Source organism: Miniopterus schreibersii (assembly GCF_964146895.1).
Source record: "Miniopterus schreibersii genome assembly, chromosome: 15".
Taxonomy (NCBI): Eukaryota; Metazoa; Chordata; class Mammalia; order Chiroptera; family Miniopteridae; genus Miniopterus; species Miniopterus schreibersii.
In genome coordinates, this window is record NC_138115.1 from 31,212,642 (window position 1) to 31,236,748 (window position 24,107).

General features: G+C 42.2%; 1 protein-coding gene across 2 annotated transcripts in view; it reads right to left on the reverse strand.

The window, feature by feature from the left end:
• Positions 1–5,394, reverse strand: part of ACP3 (acid phosphatase 3) — a 37,253-nt gene extending 31,859 nt beyond the window's left edge. Inside the window, exon 1 of one of the 2 annotated variants that reach the window (XM_081159904.1) lies at positions 5,183–5,394. In XM_081159904.1, the coding sequence (XP_081016030.1) occupies positions 5,183–5,302 (120 nt within the window). In that variant the 5' untranslated portion in view covers positions 5,303–5,394. The remainder of the gene's footprint in view (positions 1–5,182) is intronic. The other variant, XM_081159903.1, reaches the window with a different exon arrangement.
• Positions 5,395–24,107: the final 18,713 nt, after the last annotated feature.

Genomic DNA, 24,107 nt, shown 5'->3' on the forward strand with positions numbered 1-24,107 from the left:
GGCAACCTCTGAAGAGAGGCCGACCTTGACCACCGGTTATAAAGTAATTCCTGCCCTGGACTAAATTAGATTCTAATAAAGCACCATGTTGTCCGTTCAGGTTTGGAATTCAAGACACATCACAAGTCTTTGGGGTGATTCTGGAAATCCTGAAAGGGACCTTGGCTCAGGGCGTGCAACCCCACTTACTAGGGTGCACCTCAAGGTGTGAAAATCCCTTGATGCACAACGCTTGCCATGAGTAAAAGACTATTTTCTTCTTTTAGGAACTGAGGATTAAGCCATTGGCAAAAAGAAGTAAAAAGTAAAAGGAATTTAGGCAGAAATAAATGAGTGAAATAAATGACTGCCGCTCTGAGAGAAGAAGGAAGCTGACTGGCGGTGAGCGGACTCGGGTGGGAATACATCCTGCGCTCAGTGAGGAAGGCAGAGGGCGGGCCACTCGGGAGACTTTTCTCCAGGGCCCGGGAACAGGCAGAGGCCGGGGGGGGGGGGGGCTGTGTTCCCCTGTGTGGAAGCTGTGTAACATCTCAGGAAAGCTCTGGGCTTTCAGTTGGTTTGACCTGGGTTCAAACCCCTGCTTTGTTAATACCTAACTGGGTGATCCTGGCAAAATAATTTACTATTATCCCCATTTTACTGATGATGAAACTGAGGCACAGGCAGGTTAAGTTATTGATTGAAAGTCCCCCCGCGCTATAGTGTGCTGTGTAGCACGCAGCATTATACATTTCTTTGGTGTTTATGGCTCATATTCCTTTTTAAGAATTTCAGATATTGAATACCTCATATGTCCCCTATCTCCACGGCATCATCCTCTTTCCAGCAACCAAGAGTAGAAACCTCAGGGTCATGGTGGTTTTTCTTTCTTCCCTACTACTCACATTCAGTCCACAGGGATCCTGCCTTCACAATTTTTTAAAGACATTCATTCTTTATTTTCCAGAAAGTCTACGGCTTTCTGGTCCATCTCAGATCTTCACTGTGCTTTTCCTGAACTATGGTCGCATCCTACTCTGTTCTCCCCTCCAGCGTTTTCCCCTCCTCAAGCCACACTTCAGGTGTGTCACCTCCAAGAGAAGATAAACTAGAATTCATAGGTGGGGAAGACTTGAGTACAAACAAGTCTGAGGTTCTAGTAGAGATAATTATCTAACACCTTATGTTCTCTTTTCTTTGTTCCCTTTCAGTTACACGTGTTTACTAAGTTTACTTATTAATTTTGTAAAGTCAAATATAAAATTTTTATTTTATTACATTTATAAGCTCAAAAATAATAAAGGATTATCTAGAACCTTGAGGACATCATGCTAAGTAAAGTAAATAATTCACAAAAGGACAAACACTGTACGATTTTACTTACATGAAGTATACAGAGGAGTCAGATTCATGATCAGAAAGCAGAATGGGGGTTGCCAGGGGCTGAGGGGAGGGGAGAGCGGGGAGTTACTGTTTAATGGATATGGAGTTTCAGTTTTTCAAGATGAAAAGAGTTCTGGAGTTGGATGGTTTTAATGGTAGCCCAACAATGTGAATACACCTAGTGCCACTGAACTGTACGGTTAAGAAGGTTAAGATGGAAACATTTTATGTTCTGTGTATCTACCGCAAATGAAAAAATAATAATTAAGAAACAGCTAGATTTTATCCAAAAAGTTGGAGAGCTTCTGTTTTAGGCTGATGACTTCTAATAGCACCTTACCTTTGTATCATGGCTCATTTCCATGTGTACATCATGTCATTTGCACCTAAAGACAACTCTGAAATAGGAAGCATGGTTATGGTCACTATCCCCAACTTTAAGTTTCGGGGACTGAAGACTCAGCTGGATTAAGTGGCCTGTCCGTGGTCTCATGCCTGGTAAGCGATGCTGGAACTTGAATTAATGAACATTTAATGTTTTCCTAGGTATGGCTTTCCACTTTTAGTTTAGCGCATGGCATTAGAAAATTCAGAACAGTCCTGGGCTGCCCACCTGAGGAGTAACCTGCCCATGTTTACTGTCCAGGGGCGGGAGGAGGAGCCCTGGAGGCTGCTGTCCCTGGAGAAGCGTGATGGCCCCAGCAGCCCTTGAATTTGCCCCACCACAGTGTGGAAGTTACCCATCCCATGTGGAGGTGAGGTGCTTAAGATTTGGAGGCTATTTTCTTGGAGGATATTCGTGAGTTGGGTAAGAACTTCACAAGGTTAACCATAAAGAATGGGAAGAGCTTATACTGTGTGACTCATGAAACCTGGGTGGCGTGAAAAGGAGTTTTTATCTGTCGGAGGTCACCTGAATTTGTGGTTTTCCCCTTGCTTAGGGGCGAGAGAACGCTTTCACATGGCATCTCCCCATTTATGGGTGGGACAATGATGGACGGGATGACAGTAGGAGTGTGGGCATATGGATGGAACAAGATTGGCCATGAGTGGTAATTATGGAAGCTGGTTGATGGGCACGTTGGGATTCACCATATTTATTCTGTCTATATAAATTTAAAAATAGCAATTCTCTAAGGATTTTCTATGGTATACTGTCTGGGAAAAAGGAGGTGGATTCCGTAAGTCAAATTTTAGGAAATACAATTTACGAAATCCTTTCCTGGGAAGCCACCGCACATACAAGATGTATTAAAGACTGTGAGGAGTCCTGCATTTAAGAGACCTTTAAACCCAGTTTAAACCATGTTCCATTTCCAAAGCTGACTTGACTGTCGAGACCCATTTTACCAAGTGATGTCTATCAACAACTCTCCCAACTAGCACTCGCTGGGATACACTTTGGTGAACTTGTTTTAAAAGATTATGTGGTGACTCTGTTCATGAGGCAGAACAAGAACCAGGGACAGTTTCCTGCCCTTTCTGCCAAGAACAGCTTTTCAGAGTTGGGGGAGATTTATTTATTTTGGATCACAGAAGAAAAGCAAGAAAACCACCTGCTGATTATGAGGTAAGCCAGCACACCAAACGTCCTCAAGGAGATCTCAGCTCCAGGTGCTGGGTTTTACGCACCCACCGGGAGGGAACATATTGTCCAGCGATTCAGGGCATAGCCTCTGGGATCATACAGCCTGGGTGTGTGACCATGGACAAGATGCTTAATCTCTTAGTGCCTCAATTTTTTTCATCTATAAAATAGGGAGAGTGGTTGCCAGATTTAGCAAACAGGAATACAGGGTGCCCAAACAGTGCACGGAACACACTTACACTAAAATGTTATTGGCTGTTTATCTGAAATTCAAATTTAACTGGACACCCTGTGTTTTCCTGGCAACACTACTTTATAGGATTGTTGGGAGGATTACGTGAAATAATCCATAATGAACTCTCAGAACAGTGCCTGTCACCTAGTAAGCACTCAGTTAACTAATGGTTATTGTTGTTAATATTACCACTTTAATCAGAGGCATCTTTCTTTTTTTCTGATTCTCCTGATAATTTTCTAAGGATTTCCCTGGGTATATAATGGAACCATTTATAGTCAAATATTCTCTATAATCAGTAGAAAGAAGAAAGTACTATCTTCTGGCTTAAGCCCTTGTATAGAAGTCGTTTTATAAGGGCCAAGAGAGGTGTATTAAGTTGCCCTTCATCTACCATTAATGGAAGGAAGCTGTGGTAGGAAAACTTGTTGACATTGGCCTTGTGTGATAATTTTTTTGTTGTTCTTTTGGGTTTTTGGGGGGCTCCAAGTGAGCTACATTTGCAAGGTTTTTCTTAGGGAAGAATTAACTTGGGCAGATGTTAACCAAGAGTGGAGGGGAAGAAAGGAAACCCATGACAGTTTGGTAGCCAAGGGACATTAGCCTGGGCTGTAGTGAAACATGGAGGTGAGACTCAACCATGTGCAGGTAACTGAGAGTTCACTGTAGTCCCTCAAAGATCACTGCTCAGCCAGCTTGTCACAGGGGTCCAGTGTTGCAGCTGCAACTTCTCTAGAGTCCCTACACTTGCTTCATGCACATGTTGGCAAGGAACCCACACATAGAATTAGAAGTCCAACTCTCATGGATTTCCCAATGCGAACTAAAAGTCTAACTTCCCATGGAAGGTACAGTACACAGTATTATACAGCTTTTTCAGCACAAAAGCCCGACAGCTGGTGAATCGTTTGTAAATAAATTGATGGTATATTTCTCTGGTTCTCTCACTGTTGACTTATGACCTCTAAGGATTTACTGGACTAAGAATCATGACTTGCATAAACACATGATTATGAACTTTTCTTGCAGAAGGAAAAGGGGTTCTGACTACACTAAGCTGACAAAATAGGAACTTCATGTGTAATTTTTAAATAAATTATGAAAATATAATAATTATAAAAATAAATTTTGAGTATTCTTACAGAAAGGAAATCTACTTATTTATCAGCATACTTTCACGATCAAATAAAAAAAATGCAAGACGGAGAAAGAGATCGAGAGAACCTGTGAAAGACAAGGAAATGGTCAGAGGCAGAGAGAGACAACGGGTGAAAGAGATCCAGAGATAATCAAAGACACAAACAGAAACCAAGAGAGAGAAAAGGGTTAATTCCAGAACTCCTATGTAAAGTGGTAAATCCCCTTTACTTTGCACACTCTCTGTTTTTCAAACAATGCCAGCAGTATATTTTCTTTCCCTGACAACAGGCATTAGGCGGCCCCCCTTCTTGTCATGACTTGTCACACTTAGGGTGGAGAGAAGCGTGACCTCAGTGGTCAACCAAACCTATGTAAGAGGAAGTCCTCCTGGAACGCTTAAGTTTATTTTCACTTTTATGCTTCAACCACTTTTATGTTTACAAATCCCAATTTCCTGATCCACAGAAGGGCTCCTTCACTCAGAAATGACTGTTTTTCAATTGGCAAAGAAATAATCCTGAAACGGAACGAAGCCAGCTCAGGCCCTGGTACCCAACAGCCAGCCGTGGCTTCTCCCAGCCCGAGTGGCCGTCGGAAGGAACCTGCGGCCAAGGCAGTTGTGAAGACTGTGGGCAAATAAACAACATCGGCAACGGCAAACATGACCCAACCCAACACCTTTGTGTCGGGACACGTCAAAGGTTCACTCTCAGGAACTTGCGAAACCTGATTATTTACCCTCTGAGTTTGGTCCCCCCAAGACAACAGACGCAAGGGTAAAATGAAACCGGGCACTTGGTGCTCAGAGGCCTCTGGTCACAGTTTGGAGAGAAAAGCAAGGAGAAAACCCGACTCACCAGCGTGGAAAACTTCAGCTCCTTGGCTGCCACACCTTGGTCCAGCCAGAGCGCGAGCAGGAGCAGGACGCCAAGGGGAAGGCCGGCTGCCCAGGCCCCCGGGAGCGGGACGGCGCTCATGCTGGGCGAGCGGCTGCGGGCCTCGGAGCTGCTGCTTCCCCTGCAAAAGCCATTAGAGGGGAAGCTATTTAATCGCCGATTAGGGGGGAGGAGCGGGGAGGGGCCGGCTCCTAGCTCGTAAAACCTCCAGGTAGCTTGGGGCGGGGTTTGGCTTGGTCGGCTAATTTTGGGGCTGGGTGGTAGAGATCGTTTCTGGGCTGAAGCTGGAACAGGGGACCCAGGACGGGAGAGCTGTTGCTCAAGGTCGCAGAGCATGTCAGTGTGTTTCTTTCTGCATTTACCTTTATCTTTACTTTAGATGGGGTGTGATACAGCGTCTGCTTTGTGGCTGTCACTTGGGAAAGGGATTTACCCCCATTTGGAATCCTTAGGCCAGTCATTATTTATCCTTTGGGGATCCGAAATGATAAGGAGTGAACTACGGGAGAAACTGCAGGTGTTATAGAATAAGAAGAAGCTAGGAAAATTCCAGAGGAGGAACAGGAAAACTAAGATAGGTAAATAGCAGTTTACAGCCACCTAGGAAATACATAGTTTGCACCTCTCCCCAGCCAAAGGGTGAATATCTTAAATCACCCGACTCAGGGAGGCAGATAACAGAAATTCAATTAAGTGTCATTTGCCAACCACACCCAAGGACAAATTAGGAGAATAAATCTCATTTTGGTACATCAGCATAAAGATGATGAATATTCTATTACCTGTCCCTAAGACCTCTCCTAAACCCCGAGGCTTTAAAACCCCTGAAAATGAAGGTCCTAGCGGCTCTCCCTCCCGGGAGCACACCCGTGCCATTCCCTTTCCCCTCGCCTTCCCCCACAGGCACGTGTCCCCTAACCCTTAGGGGACCCCATGAGACTTGCAACCAGGGGAGCAATGGGCAGTGGAAGTTCGTCGTAAGTTAACCCCCTGAACCTGTCTCCAAGGCCCCCTTTTCTTCCACTTCTCAGTGAGCCAAAGCTGCCCAGCCTGGGCTCTCCTATTGCTCCTTCTAGGCCCTTCCTTGTTTCACTGTCCTAAGTATGTTTTTGCTGCAGTCAATAAATTCTTGCTTGCTTTTCTACACTTTGTCTCTTGATTGAAATCTTTCCTTCAAAAAGACAAGAACCAAGGTCTTGTCGTCTCACCGGTAACACAGGTACTGGCATATTTGGGGTCTATTACCCAGGCCAAACATAGCTCCATTTTCTAAAACTCTCATATAGCCGATAGAGGTATTCCTAAGTTGCATAAAAGTAAAAGCAATTTTATTTTGAAAATATTTAGGCTCACGTGAAGGTATTTGGGGTTCACCTGTGCTATCTCAAAATTAGGGTTAAAAGTTTCTTTCCTAACATGACACAGTCCAACAACAACAAACTAACCTACCACTCTTCATTGTTGGTCACCAACTTTGGCCATGAGCCTTACATTCTGGGTGAGTCGTACCCTTGGCTCTCCAGCCATGACCTCATCGGGGACACTATGGAAGAGGCTAATCTGGACTAAGGAAACTTAGCTTTCCATTTTTCTCATCCTGTCAGCCCCAATCATAGGCTAAGACGGGGTTTTCACGCGGAGCTCTTGTCCCGATGCTTCCAGCCCCTCAGCAGCAGGAGAGCAATGCTTTTCCCCACGACCTGTTCTCTGTGACAAGAGGGTGCTGTTGTTAGTGATCATAGGATGCCCCAGAATGTGGCGTGTGGGAGAGCTGTTGCATCTTCCTGTGTGGGGAAATATATGTGAAGCATGGATGCATGTCTGGTTAGGGTTAGACATTTAAGGGGACTTGTGACCCTCTCTTTGCCATGACTCTCTCCACCTGCCAGTCTCCACTGTCATTTTTAATAGGTGAGATTTTGAGGAGATGTGTGCAGGGAAAAGGGGCTGTCCAGGGCAGTGGTGAGGTTGCTACACTGATCCCCGCTGTGTGCCCAAGCGACCTGAGAAAGGAAGGTCCAGCACCTGCTTAGGGTTCACGGGCTTAGTTCCAAATCATGTGCCTTACATTGTACAAGACACCTGATTCTGTCTCATGTCTTATCTTCTCAGGGATCAGCCCGGCTCCTTGTTCTCTGATCTTCCCTGTCTCACCCGCTGACTGATGTCTGACACTAATCCGACTACAGCTTTAGTGCTTCCTGATGATCACTCTGGGTCTGTGGCCTGCCTGGGCCATGTTGCGCTAGGCTGGATAAGCTCTACTTCTGACCCAGGCCCTACTTACTTTCTCCATGTCACCTCCGCTGGGCTCCTTTCAGCCCTTCAAGTAAGAACAGCAACAACGTGTTATAGAGAGAACCAGAAAAAAGCTGCTTGAATTTAACACATCTCAATTCAAACTTAATTCAAGTGGGAATAAGTGGGTGGTTTATATTTCTCTCTCAGTCACCATCCAAACTCCTACTTCGAGCATCAAATCCTAGGGGGAGCCCGGCCGGGTGTGGCTCAGTGGTTGAGCGTCGACCTAGGATCCAGGCGATTGGGGTTCGATTCCTGGTCAGGGCACATGCCTGGGTTACAGGCTCAATCAATGACTCTCTTATCACTGATGTTTCTATCTCTCTCTCTCTCCCTCTCCTTTCCTCTTTCTGAAATCAATAAAGATACATATTTTTTAAAAAATCGTAAGGGGAGGAAAATCAGAAATTCAAATCTGCCACCATGAAGTGGAGCTTGAATATCCTTAACTCAGATAAAACCTATTTTGGTCTCTTGAATCTTGCATTCACAAGGCCTTTGTAAAGACTTAGAGTCACCTGGAGTAAACACAAGGATATGGTAGCATTGAACATGAGAATTAAAAAAATATTGAGAAGTCTTTACAGGCATTCCACTGAAGGGTGTCAGTCATTTTATAGTCAATGATTAGCAGAACTTACTGCCTGAATTATCTTTATTTCCTTGTGATATTTCTTTCATTTTATGTCAAGTGTTCAACCTTCAATTAGTACAGTGTTAGGAAGTTCAATAAGTGGAGTAGATTGTGTCCATCGAAAAGCAAACTCCTAGATGGAGATTTGCATGTAGGAGACTTATTAGGGAGTGCTCTCAGGATCAGCAATGGTGAGGGGAAGAGAAATAGTAGGGTTGAGAAGCCTCCACTGATCCTGCTCGGAGTTCTAACGCTTGGATGGCTTTCTGGAGTTGTTCTGAATTGGGGTGAAGGGACAAGGCCTTTTTACCCCTGCATTAGCCAGTCACTGGATGCAGGCTGCTCCTGGCAGGGAGTTTGACTATGGGTAAGGTGGCTCCGTTCTGCCATGGCAATTCTCAAAGCAGCTGATAGCTGAGTGATACCAGACAACAAATTCCCAAGAGCTGGGAAGAATGAATTCTTCAGCTCATGAAGGGAGACCTCGTGTAACGCAAAATCATGACAATGAACAAATATTTATTTGGAAGGAAATAATTCATGATTTTTGGTAGATCTAAGGCTATCAAAGTACTGAGTGTGCCTCTGATAGCAAGAGACTGGGTTGGAGTTGAAATCCATTAATAGGTATATTGGTTGTTCATCAGGTAGAAAGCCTATGTTAAAACTCTGACTTGCTACATCTTCACAATTATAGTATTTGGCTTTCAGTGCAATATGGACTTTGGGCACTCAATAATATTGATTAACAGTCAATATAAAGGCAAATTATTGCATTAGAACCTTGTTACAATGTTAGCTGCTTTGAGGCAAATTTAAGATAAGAACTTTTAGAGTAAAAGTTCTCCCTTCAACCAGTCATTTTGTGTGGTGTGTGTGTGTGTGTGTGTCTATTTACCCTTGGCATAAAATGACTATTGTTTAATATTTAGACAAGCATCCCCCATATCACCAATGACTATGTTATTGGAGTATCATAAAAGTAAGCTATAATTGAGATAATCTTTCCTGTACCTATTTAACTATAACACATGTAATGATCACCTGGGAAGCTTAATAAAATACAGATTACCAGGCCTCACTCCCAGAAATTCCAGTTCAGGAGGTTCAGATAAGATCAGTAGCAGTGTCCTGCCAAGCCTTATTAGAGCATGAAGTGAAAGGAAAAATCAGTAATACTGATCCTGTCTTTATTTAAAATTTTGATATTTAAAAAATGATACTGTTTTACATTACTTTTTGTTTTTATTGATTGAGATGGATGGATGGATATGAGAGAGGGAGAGAGAGAAAGAAACAGAGAGAAACATTGGTTGCCTCCTGTACACTCCCCAACTGGGGATCTAACCTGCAACCTAGGTATAAACCTTGACTGGGACTTGAACCCAAAACCTTTTGGTGTACAGGACAATGCTCCAACCAACCGGAACACTCGGTCAGGCGCAAGTAATATTTTAGTGTGTTCCATGCAATGTTTGGGCATCCTGTATTCCTGTTTGCTAAATCTGGCAACCACTCTCCCTGTTTTATAGATGAAAAAAATTGAGGCACTAAGAGGTTAAACAACTTGTCCATGGTCACACACCCAGGCTGTATGATCCCAGAGGCTATGCCCTGAATCGCTGGACAATATGTTCCCTCCCGGTGGGTGCGTAAAACCCAGCACCTGGAGCTGAAATCACCCCATGGAGGTTTGGCGTGTTGGCTTGGCTCATGATCAGCAGGTGGTTTTCTTGCTTTTCCTCTGTGATTCAAAATAAAAAAATCTCCCCCAACTCTGCTGGAGACTTGGGAACATGGAGAAGTGTGGGAGGAGATGAGGTCAGAGAGGTGAGAAGGTGTCCAATCACACAGTTTGATTGGCGAGGATATTGGGTTTATTCTAAACGCAGTGGGGAGACAAATGAGGAATTTTAATTGAGGAATGGAGATGTGTTAAAAATTACCACGGCTACTTGTCAAGAAAGGATTCCAGAGCAAAGGAGGGAGGGAAGAGAACAGCCAAGGGCCTGTGGCATGGGCACGGGTAGTTTGGATCAGCGTGGACCTAGGGGAGGTGGAAAAAAATATGGAAAAACACATATTTGGAAGGAAGAGCTGCTCAGTCTTGGAAACGAGGTGTGAGGGGGAGGGGACACCCAGGCGGACTCCTAGGCATTGAGCCTGAGAATTGGATCAATGGTTGTGCTATTACCAAAGGTCACGCATCAGGATGTTTTGGGCCACAAGCTGCTGAAGAACCATCTCAATTTTCATATAACAAGTAGTATAGAGTTAGAATAGTCCAGGTTTGGTTAATTTAGGGGCCCAGGGATGTCACCAAGATCCTAGGTTAGTTGTTTCACCTTCTCCTTTAGATTAGCCCTATTTATGGTTTCAAGATGGCTGTCACTATTTAGGCGTAGAGTGATTCTGCTATACCTATAATATAGCCATAATACTATGCAATAGGTGTGATAATTAAATTTTATTTTATAGATGAGGAAATTAAAGCACAAAGATTAGGTTACTTGCCTGAGGTCAGACAGCTACTAAGCGAGACCAGCCTGGATGTCTGGCTGCAGACCATCCCCTTAGCCATAGTATACCATGGGGAGTAAACAAGCAACATTTTAAATGTTTGAAATGTCTATTAAAAATCTAAGTAGAGCCCGGCCGGGCGTGGCTGAGCGGTTGAGCGTCCACCTAGGATCCAGGAGATCGTGGTTCGATTCCCGGTCAGGGCACATGCCCAGGTTGTGGGCTTCGATCCCCAGTCGGGGGCGTGCAGGGGGCAGCCGGTCAATGACTCTCTCATCACTGATGTTTCTATCTCTCTCTCTCCCTCTCCCTTCCTCTCTCTAAAATCAATAAAGATATATTTTTTAAAAATAAAATAAAAATCTAAGTAGAGGTGTTGAATGGTTATTGGCTAGGCAAGTCTGGAGTTTAGAAGAGAAAGTGGGACTGTTGACCTAGATGTGGTCATCCTGGACATAGAGAGTATAAAAGGCCCAGGACATCATCTGCAGAGTGTGTCAGAAGAGGAAAGGAAAAGCCAGTCCCTCCATAGAGAAAGTTGGTCAGTAGTGGCCTAGGCCGGGCGTGGAAACCAGAATTAGCTGCCAGTGAGCAAGAGGGATCTTACCGGGGCAAGAGGAATGTCCTAAAACTGGATTGTGGTGATGGTGGCACAACTGTATATTTACTAAAAATCATTGAATTGTGCACTTAAAATGAATTATATGATATGTAAATTATTCCTCAATAATGGTGTTTTTAAAAAGTAAACAGAAAAGCACCGGGAACAGAGCACTGTGGCACGCCAACAGCTAGGGTGCCTACGGGAGGGGCCTGGGAGGGTGTGACGGGGAACTGAAAGGGGACGAAGACGGCAGTGTCGCCGGGCCTGGGGGAGAGTATTTCACGGAGGAAGGAGTCACCTGTGTGGGAAGCCAAGGGTCTCACGAGAAGAGTGAGGACAGAAGCAGCGGCCAGTGGATTTGGCAAGGCGAGGCCGTGTGTGACTCCCATAGGAGCCGTGCCCCTGGAGCAGGGGAGACGGAAGGACAATCAGGACCTACTGAGAAGGGACTGAGCGGTGAGGACATAGAAGAAGCGACTGCCGATGACTCTTTGGAACAATTTTGCATGAAAAGGAGCTGAAATGGGGAGACAGATGGAGAAGCGGAGGGAGCAGATGTGGGCCCCCCCCCTTCATGTGCTGAGTGTGTAGGGTGAGGCCGTGGAGCACGCAGAGGAAGGGCCCTGAGTGGGGAGAGGGACTGGGCCCCAGGCACAGGGGACGGCTGGGTAGAGACCAGACAGACACTCCTGCATTCGGGTGGGAGTGAGGTCGGGCTCTAGTCTGAGGGCCTCTGCAGTCTCAGGAAGAAGTAAGATGCGACGCCACCTGGGGCAGTGAAAGCAGGGGGGGGGGGGGGAGTGTTTCAAAGGCTTGGGGAGCAAGGGGCTGGGAATACTGTCCTGGACGGTGGAGAAATGAACATGGCGTGGACACAGTGTCATTACCCGCTGTAGCCCGCTTGAGGCCCGGGCTGTGCTATTTCAACATTGTTTACTTACATTGTTTTGTTCATTTATCTTTTATCCAGCGCAAGTTTGTTAAAAGTACCTTTCCAGTTTTCGGTTTGTTTTTTTACCTCTTATTTCTTTTCTAATTGTACTTGTTGTACTTAAAACATCATTTTAAATCATAGCTGTGACATGGGAGCACTTATAACCCACTTCTGACTTTAAAGGAACTACTTCTAATGTTTCACTCTTAAGCAGGAAGCCGGATTTTTTAATTTGACACAAACACACACACACACATACAAACACACATCCTTCATCATCCCCATTTACAGAATGAAAGATCCTGCTTCATTGAGAGTCTCTAAAAATTAAGAAAAGTATATTGAATAGGTATTGGATATTCTACAAATTTTTTTTAACATCTATGGAAAAATTTATTTTTTCTCCTTTGATCTTTTAGTGTGTGGGACTTTAAATTTCTGCAGTTAATTCCTTTTCACCATGTTGCATTTTTCTCTTCATGCATAACTGCGTTCCATTTCTACCATTTTATTTTGGATTTTTAAATAGTATTCATAAAATATTGGTCAGTAGTTTTCTGTCATCATTTTCAGGTTTGGGTGTCGATGTAAATGACTGGCTTTGTACATTTTGTTTGAATACCTTCCTTTCCTTTTCATGCTCTGGAACTATTTTAATAACATGAGAAATCTTGTTCCTTGTAAATCTGACAGTTGATTGACATCCCCTGTGAAATTGTCAGGATTTAGTGGTTTTTAAAGGGTAGATGTTTGACAATTTTCTCTGTTTGTGGGATTTGGTCTTCTTGGTTTTTTCCATCTCTTTTGTTGTCTGTTTTTGTCATTTATATTACTATATAATTTATATTTAATATGAGTTTGACAATTTATATGTAATCCATTTCATCCAGCTTTCTTATAATGTTTTTAAATTCCCTTTATATTTGTGTGTATGTGTAGATTATTTTCTTACATGTAAATTTGTTTGAAAATTATATTAGCCAGTGAACCATCTATTTGCTGTTGGTCCAAGGTTCAAATCTCAGGTGTATTTTTAGTTCTGTCTTTGTTTTTTTTTGTTTTCTCTCCCCCCCCCCCCCCCCCCCAATTCATAGCTTTCTGCTTTAGTCTTTTTTTCTTTCATGTTGTATCATTTGCTTTTGCTTTCTTCTAAAATTCCTTGGTTTGAAAGTTTGACTCTTTCTTGATCGATAATAAAAAGGTTTAAAGTTATGAGTCTTTGTCATGGCTTTAGAGGTTTCTCATGCACTGTGATTTTATTATTATTTTCAAATTAGTTACAATTTTCTATTTGAATTTTTTTCTTGACCAAATTGAGAGAGGGCTTCAAATTTTTTTGGTCGCAAGGCACTTTGTTTTTTATTCATTTTGAAAGGTAAGCTAAAGTTTTCTGCTGTAATTGTATTTCTGCCCACTTCTCATTGCATTTTTTTGAAGTTGCCTTGTATTTATATGCTGTGATATTTGCCATATAAAAATTTATGATAATGGGATCTTTATTGTGAACTGTACCATTATTTTGATATAGTGACCATTTTCATATATATTTTTCTCTATCAAAGTGGCATACCTTCCCCAATTATTACATGGCTGAGCCTTTTCTTCATATTATAATGTATAATCTAAACTTCCTCCCATTTTGAGCCTGTCCATCATCCAAACAACCCATATCCCGTAATAAACAGCTAGATGAATTTGTAACTTCTATATCTTGATCCATAGCTTCAATTTTATTGGACGGTTCCAGATTTTTTTAGGTCCTTTCTTAGCATCAAGACAAATGAGAATGTAGAGAATGTATTCCCTATAAAACTAACCAATCAAACACACAAACTTGTAACTTGGACAACAGAGGGAGCTGGGCAATAGAAGGTAGGTAGGCCCTAGAGTTGTTCTGAAAGAATCACCTGGGATACTTGGGGGGGAAAAGCAAAAAAAAAAAAAAAAAGAAAAAAAGTAGAATCTGCTCCCAGAGATCCTGGTTTGGAGGGTTAGGTGGGGACAGAAATGGAAATTTCAAATTAGTACTCCAAGTGATGTTGCTGAACATGGTCATCTGTGCATCTCTCTTTAATAAACACTGACTTAGGGAAAGAACTCTGGCTAAAAAATAAACACAAAAATCCCGGAGAAAGATAAAAATCACCTGCCTTAGGCTGTTTGCCCACGTTGAACAGTTGGCCTCCCAAGGAGCATGAGCTATAATCCGAGATCCTTTTCCCATGGGTTCCATAGCCTCACAAGACATCTCTGCAAATCTACACGTGCTTTGATTCCAGATCCCCTGGAATCAAATCCTCTCTTGCCCTCTGTAAATGTTTGGTATCCTTTCTTTTCTCACTTTAGTCTCTGACATGACACTTACCTTTCCCTGCATCTTGACATTGAAGTCTGTCTCTAATGCAGAGGCATAATGCCTTCCAGATGGTCTACACTGATTCATTATTTCCTAGGAGTGAAACACATAGGTAATTTGTATTAACTGTTTTTAGGAAACTTGAGGTTATATTGAATTTTTAAAACATAACAAATTAGTGTTATGTGGAAATTTTTCATTTTATTTTCCTTCCAGAGAGAGACTCAGTTTACTAGGCTGACAAGAGTTGCTGACTTTTCTTCTTGCCCCCTTCCCCTTCTTGTCTTGCCCCTTGTATTAGTTCCCTAAGGCTGCTATAACAAAGGACTACAAACTGGATGGCTTAAACAACAGAAATTTATTGTCTCATAGTTCTGGAGGCTAGAAATATGAGGTTAAGGCTACTTTAAGGTTGGTTACTTCTGGCAGGTGAGGGAGAAGCTGTGCCATGCCTCTCACCTACATTTTGGTGGTTAGCTGGTGATCTTTGGTGTTCCTTGCTTGCAGATGCATCAACCTGACCTCTGCCTTCCTCTTCAGATGGCATTTTCCCATACAATTTTTTGTATTTCCACTTTTTTTCCTAAGTATTAGCTTAAGTATATTCCTAAGAATATATGTATATATATATATGAAAAATTATGTTAATAACTGCATTTCTTATAGTGTAATAATTTAACATTTATATATTTTTTGTTTTTCCCTATTCTGAATTACACTGAAATGAATGATGTTATATATAAATCTTATGTAATTTTAGATTATTTCCTTAGGATATATTCTAGAACTACAACTACTGAATCAAGAGTGTGAATTTTTTAAATGATCTTCATAATATTGACTAATTGTTTTTAGAAAACTTCTTTCCATTTTTATCACCACTGGCCATGTATAAAATCCCAGTTGAAAGCATATAATTTCCACATTGTAGTATTTTCTTCCTTCCCTTCCTTGCCCTTCCTTCCCTTCTTCCCTTTCTCCCTTCCTCTCTCTTCTTTCTCTTTCTCTAATTCGATATAAGAAAAACAGTATTCTATTGTTTTATAATTGAAGGTATTCCTTCAATTATTGGCAAGTATAAAAGCTTTATTTTAAATTTCTTGTTTCTTAGCCATTTAAATTTCTTCTTTGGTTAATTGTTAATATCTTTACCTTTTTCTTTTTAACAGGGTTTAAATATGTTTTATATTGATTGATCTCTTTAAATATTAAATTGTTATTTTATACATTGCAAATACTTTTCCTAGCTATTTGTTTAAATTTTGTTGATGAAATTTTTGACTTGCTAAAGTATTCAATTCTTACATAGTTATTAAATATTTTTTCTTTCAACCTTTTTAAACTTGGAAAATGGTTAACCAGTTATTTACCAGAGCTCCAATAAGAATAATTGTCTGAAGCTAAACTCAGACAATTAAATCAAAACTCTTTCTAAATGTTAGTTAGGTAGGACAAGAGTCTCAAGGTCTGGATGGTCCTTATTAAATGCTGTTTCCCCTCCCCCCCCCTTTAAATGCTATTCTTACTTAATGTTAAAATGTAGCATAGAATTTTGCAGATGCAGCTGTAACCAAATTAGCTTGATGAGAACTCAACCAGATAAGTTTAACCAACTGCAAAGAAGAAATGAATCTGTAATTAAACATATAGTGTATATAAGCAATGCCTAAGCCTCCTTTCCGGGAGACAGAGCTTTGGATGTGAACCCCCTGTCACCTTCTAAATAAAACTATCTAACAAAAACCACATCTCATTCTTGAGTAGAAAATCCCAAGTGATGAACCCCTTTAGTTCTGTAACATAAGGGCAATACATAGCATTTCTTGTAAGCTTTCTGTTGTCAGGCCCTGTGACAAGGGCGTTACAGACCCTGTGACAGGGGCGTTGGTTACACTATCCTTACACCAACACTGAAAGTGTTGGTTCACAATCTGGGGAGTTTCCCAGAAGAAATCTGAAACTGCCCTGCCCCTTCCCCTTGAAGGGTATGGAGAAACCAGGAAAGAGGCTGACGACTTCAGATTGGTAGGCGGCAGGGTTAGCAAGCAAGGGAACTTCCCTATGAGCTTGTCTCAGGCCACCGTAAGACCAGTAGATCTCCACCCCTGCCCACCAGAGTCTTAAAAGTTGATAAAAAGACCTGAAGGGGTTCAGTCACACATGCTGTCCAGATGATCTCAATCACACATTGCTCTCTCGAGGCTGCCTCCTTGACATTGGCTCCCACTGCGGGATTGGCAGGCAGAACATACATTCCAAGGAGTGAGGGTGTGAGGAGTCTCCAATGGTTTGGATGGAGCTCTCAGGTCAACCAGAGGTCGAATCCTCTCCATCACGTCTTGCAACAGAGAGGTAGTTGTTCTCTCCAATGCACAGATGAAGAAAGAAGAGTTTGGAAGTCAACAGACTTTCTCAGGAAACAGGATATTAAGAGCCAGAGTTAAACCCAGGACTTCCTGAATATAAAAATGGTACTTTTAAGGATTCTGCCGTATCTCTGCTAAAAGGTATATGTGAGCCAGAAGTTCAAAGTAATGACAATTTTAAAGACTATTATCTTGGTATTTAAGTTAGCAAGAAATAATTTCATTTACTATCATGAATTTATTTAATAAATAGTTGTTGGAAACTGAACTTTAATGGGCATGGTGGTTGGCCGATATTGGTGACACAGAAATATTTACTTTTGGGAAGTATTTCAGAGTGAGGCAAGTGAAGTAGGATAAACTAATAATCACCAAACATGGGGTGGGCATGAAATGCTCAGGAGAGAAAAGAGAGGAATTGGATGTGTGTGCGTGAGTGAGAGAGAGAGAGAGAGACATGCTTCTCTTATTCTCTGAAAACCTACATCACCTCTAAGTAAACCTACCCCATAACTTGAGTTCCTTCCTCATATGACCACAAGCCTTTGTATGTATGGTCCCACCAGTTCTTATTTTCACATAAACTATTGTTTGCTCTCCACTCCCCCTGCTTTCAATCTGAACTCACTTTTCTAAGTAATAAATCTGCTGGGTACCTTTTGGACAGAAACAGAACAGGTGGTTTGGAGTAGAGAATGTTTCTTGAGTTCCCAAATGGACCGGTATAAAGTCAATCTACGTTGGCTCCGATGGTCGAGTTAAAAGAATACTGACCCTTTAGAACATGTTTGCTCTGTATCCCTCCCTCTACCTGAGTTACACTTCCTAGTGAGGCTACAGTGAGGGGCTGGCTACCTTACTTCCTAATACTCAAAATGTTTTACTGTTTTGACTTAATATAGTACAGTCTTCTGAGTGTTTTCCCATTATCACAGGCTTGGAAGTAAGCTTATAGGCCCATTAATCTAATCACCTGTCCAGTTCCCAGCTCTCTAGAGAAGGAGATGCTATAGAGACTAAGGGCACAGGTGTAGATTTGACTCCTGATCTCACTTTATGCAACCTGGGTATCTCCACGAATCTCCTTGACCTTGTGAAACCTTAGTTTTCTCACCTATAAAATGGGGATGATAATAATAGTGATGAACTTATAAAACCTGGGGGGCTTGACTCAATAAATAACATAGAGGGTGGAGCAAAAGTAGGTTTACATTGTTCATATGGAAAATATACAATAATAAATAATAATACAAGAATAAACTGGGTTTCACATACAACTATAAACCTACTTTTGCTACACCCTGCACATAATATGTTTATTATCTTAGACAACTGATTTTTTGACAGTCAGTTAAGAATATTTATTGAGCATCTGCTATGTACCCAGACAAGTTTTAAGTGCTAGGGATACAGCAGTGGATGACGATTATATTAACATGGCAAAACAAAGCCTCTGTCTTCCTAGAGCTTACATGAAAGTAAAAGAAGCAGACACCCCAACCACATAAACCTATGATATAACTTCTGATAGTAATTCTATGAGAAAATTAAGCAAGATAAAGCAGAAGAAACAGATGTTATTAGATGAAAATATCAGAGAGGTCTCTTTGAATAGGTGAAACGAGCATAGAGACTTGAATACAATAAGGGGGTGAAAGGTGGGTCTTTCTGAGAGAAGAGCGAAGCTTGTGAGTTGAGGAAGGGAGATCTAGAGAAGATAGGGAACCATTTGATCTTTCCTGCGGATTTTACGTTTCCTGCAGAACTTGATTTCTGTGACTACAACTGTGGTTTTAGACTGTACCTCATGGTGGATTGTTTTATGTGGGTTATAATGCTGATGAGCTGATTGGGTTCAGTGACCTGAGAAGGACAGTGGAGATTTGATCTAAGCTCCCAGGTGTAACTGTAGCTGTCACACACTCTAGCAGGCCCTGCAGAGCTTGGGAGCCCAGAATTAGAAGCTGCATAATAAATCAACTGAGTTGCATGGTAGAGATGACAAAGATCTCCACTTTACTTGGAAAGTAGTTGCTAAGACTGAGCCACATCTTAGAGCTGATAAAAATGTACTATGTAAAAGTGACTTCCCACAATAGGTAATAATATATTACAGGTGGAATTATTTTTTCTTTCTTTTTTACCATTGGTTTTTCTGACTTTAAAAGTTAAAGGAAATGTTGATTAAATGCCTTTTGTGTTCTAAGCACTTTACATATATGTCTCATTTAATCCTCACAACAATCCCAAGAGGTAGGATTTAAATCCACATTTTATGAATGAGGAAAGAGGGCTCAGAGAGGTTAAATAATTTGCCTAAGATCACACAGCAGGACCAGCATTTGAAACCAAGGTCACTGCAATTCCAAAGCCCATGAGTTTTCACTCACAGAGCATTGCCTTGCTCAAGCAGGGAGTTTTAGTCATATTAACCAGTAGGAGATTTTATTCTGACTTTTAAATAACTTCTCTCAAAGTAGGGTCCTTGAATCTTCATATTGTATTGTAGCTTGAAGAAGGCAAAATTAAGAATATTTGATAAACAGCTGTTTTATAAGTTGATTTTGAAAGAAGTTCAAAACGCTGAAGGAAGGTGCCAATCCAATAATAATTCTCATACAACAGAGACGTCCTCTTTTGAAACGTAGACTGGCTCTGAGAGAAACACCCTTCAGCTGCCTCCTGTAGCCCCCCACTGAGGATCAAACCCACAACCCGGGCATGTGCCCTCACCAGGAATTGAACCGGCGACCTCTTGGTGCATAAGTCAACTCTCAACCACTGAGACACAAACCAGGCAAGACTGACCCTGTTTGACAAGCTCTCTCACATGCGGCTTTTCCATCTCTCCATCCCTGCTCTGCATTTCCTGCACTTGAATGAGGAGCCACAGAGAAGATCCTATTAAAAATATTATTCCTCAGGAGGAAATAGCATTGTTCAGCTTGACTATTAGAAGAATCCGGATCTGAGCAGGCAAATTAGATAAAATAGGCTTTAGGCCTTTCCCGTATTTGTGTCTTGCTCATTCACTTCTTATATTCCCATGAGTGAGTGGTGTGACTCCCCCAGTAGTAGCTTAACCCAAGATTTCTTCATCTTCTGAATCCCTTGCATATTAAGGTCACCAAATCCTGCCAAGTACAGTATCTCAAATCCAGAATCTCACTCTAATGCAATTAATGTGAATCTGGGGTTCAGACCCCAATCTAGCCACTTGCTAGCAAATTAATGAACTTCTCTGTTTTCTTATCTATAAAGGATACTATCTAATTTTCCTTTGGCTTCTGTAACACATTGCTACAACCTTGGTGACTTAAAACAACATAAATTTAGTATCTTACAGCGCTAGAGGTCACAGTCTGAAGTAGGTCTCACTAGGCTAAAGTCAAAAAGTTGGTAGAGCTGCATTCCTCCTGGAGGCTCTAGGGGAGGCTGCATTTTTCCTGCTTTCCCATCCAGTCTGCCTGCGTTCCTTGGTTCGTGGCCCCCTTCCATCTTTAAAACAGCAATGGCCGGTTGAGTCTTCTCAGGTGGCATCACCCTTACACTGGTTTTTCTTTCGCTTCCCTCTTCTGCTTTAAGGACCCTTGTGATTAGATTGGGCCCAACTGGATAATCCAGGCTACTATCCCTTTCCAAAAGCCAGGTGATCAGCAATCTTAACTTCATCTGCAATGTTAATTGCCCTTTGCCGCATTCACAAGTTCTGGGGATCAGGACATAGACATCTTTGGGGGACATTTTTCTGCCTACCACAAGTACCTATCTCAGGGCTGTTGAGAGGATTCAATGAGATAATTGCAATGCGCAATGCTTACCCTGACGTAAGGACTCAGTAAATGGTAGCCGTATTGCTGTCATATCAGTTTGTGTCTTCAGTTTCTCCCCCACTTCCTCCCACTGCATTGAGTTATATTTTCAAGAGACCAATCTCATCACATTCTCCTCATTGTGAGTTCTTACTCTGGGCCCCCTTCTGCTCTCCTGCTGTTTTTTTATATATTAATTCACTATACTCTAATTGTTGCTTTATCTGTCTGTCTTCCACCAGAGTGTAGTGATAGAACCTGTTAGGCATGTAGAGCCCCAGTCCTCCCACCTCCACCTACAAAATCTGCACTCTAACAAGATCTCCAAGTGATTCATGTATATGCTGAAGTTTGAGGAGAACTGTTCTAGAACACAAATCTTGGTAAATAGTAGATGCTCAATAAATGTTCACTGGATAAAATAATGAATAAATACCAGGCACTTGTGTTAGGTGTGGAGAGTGCATAAATGATAGACATGGTTTTTCACAGCTTACTGTTACATGTCTCCACGTCTTTGTGTAGACCACATGATGATCATGGTGGAATGATTTCAAGGTGGGAGCTTGAACTCCTGCAGAATTACACAGGGGCATAATGGAACACAGATTGATGAGGATTTTTGTCTGTTGGCTTATCATATACCCCAGCATCTGGGATAGTGCCTGGCACATAGTAGATGCTCCATAAATATGGTTCCATAAGTGATCCATGAATCCACTGGGAAACTCCACCACAACGGGGAAACCATTTTCAACTCAAAGCCATGCAGGAAGCTGCTCTTTCCACCAAAAGACAGGTATACCATACCTCTCTCCTCAACCCACCACGGAAGGTTGTTCATTCCTAAGAACACAGACAGCTGTTCTGGAGGTAAAATGTTCAGATAAGAGACAGAGCATGAGAAAGCTGCAGGGCCCCGGCACCAAAGACAGAAGCCATTTGTGGGCCAACAATTCACATAATAAGCTGAAGCATCCTTCATGGCAAAAATATTGCCAAAGTCTCTGGTATGAGAATGTGTTTTGAACATATGTAGAGGCGGCCACAGGAAGTACAGGTTCTGATCCAAGAAAACAGCGCCAATTGTACTGGGATGAAAACAGCGTGAGACTCAGCAAAGTGGATCAGCAGATCTTGAACAATGAAAGGAAAAAAGGAATCTGAAGTAACAGAGTCCCAGTGGCTAAGGACTTTTACTATTTCCTTTGTAATGAGAAATTGGAAATTAATACCAGACCTCTCTCGGTTGATTTGTTGCTCATGTTACTAGAGCTGTGTAATAAACTATATGTGGTTCTCATTCCAAAGTTTGGGCTCAGTCATCCTCAACTAGTTGTTCGCTGCTGTCATTAAGCACTGAATTAGATGATGCCTGCAGGGATTGTTCTAAATAGGTATGCGGCCTGGGTGGACTCAGGTGACATGTGCTCAAAGCCGGAACACCAGATCAACACTCCCCGTTTCCCATTGCTTTAACAGCGTTTTTCTCTTATGGTGCAATTCACAACACCTCTGCACATGCCGTTCTCTTTCTAGAATGTACTGTGTTGCCTTTTGTTCTAAGCTCATTTCTGTACATCCTTTAAGAGCCAGTGTAAATGCCAATTTCTCCAAGTCTTTCCTGACTCCCCAACAAATTATATTGTCCCTGCCTCATCTGTGTCATGGCCCTTGTGCACACAGCTATTATACCATAAAGCCACTTGTTTACCTTTTTTTCTCTCCAGATAAACTGGGAACTACTTTAGGTATAGACTACACCTCACTCTCCTTCCATCTCCCCCACCCCTTGACGCTCACAAATTGCCACCAAATTATAGTAAGCACGTGAAAAATATTTGCAAAAATAGGTTTCCTCGCCAGTTCTTGGAATCTCTCAAAGAAGGTACAGTGACTCGCTGTGAGCAAATGCCCGGCCTTAACTGTTTAGCCGAGTAAACAGACTGGGACTGTACCTGACTGGCAGCCACCGTCTTTGTGCGGGACAGCTCAGCCTGCTGATCAGCCAGTCTGCTTAGAAGAAAGATAATAGATAATGTTCTCACTTGATGGATGGATCATAGTTCTACCCTCCCTAGTGACCTAGTTGCCAACTGCTCTGTATAAGCTAATAGTATTGCAACACATTGGCTTGTAAATTTTATTATAATTATTATCAAGAAGTAATTTGGCCCAGCCGGGCGTGGCTCAGTGGTTGAGCATCGACCTAGGATCCAGGCCATCAGGGTTTGATTCCTGATCAGGGCACATGCCCGGGCTGTGGGCTCGAACCCCAGTCAGGGGCGTGCAGGAGGCAGCTGATCAATGACTCTCTCATCATTGATGTTTCTATCTCTCTCTCTCCCTCTCCCTTCTTCTCTTTCTCTAAAAAATAAGTTAAAAAAAAAGAGCATGGGGCAGGGCCAGACTATGACTCGTTCCATCTCAGTTATCATGGCTGAAGCTTGCAGATACATTCCACTTCCCTGCGCCCTTGTGTGATACCATTATGAACTGTCATTTTGCAAACTTGGACAGCACCGAGCTTGCTTGCAGAGCAGGCCCAGCTCCTGTCCACAAAGATTGAGGGTGATACCACTTGAAACATAATTAGCATAATTAGTTTGCCAATAACCAATAGGTTGCTATTAAATTGTCAGGAGATTTCTCCTTTCTTAAGGTACAGTTAAGTTTTTTTGTCTGAAGCAAAGGTAATAAAGTTTTCAACATAAGCAGATCAAACAGACTTATGCAATAATGAGTGATGGGAAAAATTTGGGATTTCTCAGCCTGATTATTACTTTGACATTAGCAAGGACTGGTAGGGCCAATCTAACAAGATACTACAGTTCCTCCATAATGGGTTGGCAAGTGCCTGTTGTCCCCATGCCAACCCTGGCTGCCCACTCCTTCCTTTGGGCTTTCCCTAGAGCTCTCATGACTCATCACTCGACAACCTTTCCCGGGACTGTACCTCTGGATTCCCAAGGCCTTAAACAATGTGGTTGCATCTCTTCTGATTTGTTGGTGCTCCTGCCCTACTACTTGTCAGATAGTCAGTCCTCATTATTGGCAGATTCTACATTAATGAATATGCTTACTTGCTAAAATTTATTTGTAACCTCAAGTCGATACTCACAGTGCTTTCGCAGTCATCTGTGGACATGTACAGAAAGGTGAAAAATTTGACTTGCCCGACATGCACATTCCCACTGAACAAAGAGATGCCCTGCCTTCTAGTTTCAGCTCTCATACTGTGCCTTTCACAGCGTGTTTAGCGCCATGATTTTTGCATTTTGTTGGTGACTGCACTGTTTAAAATGGCCCCGAAGAGTAATGCTGAAGGGCTATCTAGTGTTGCTGAGAGCAGAAGGCTG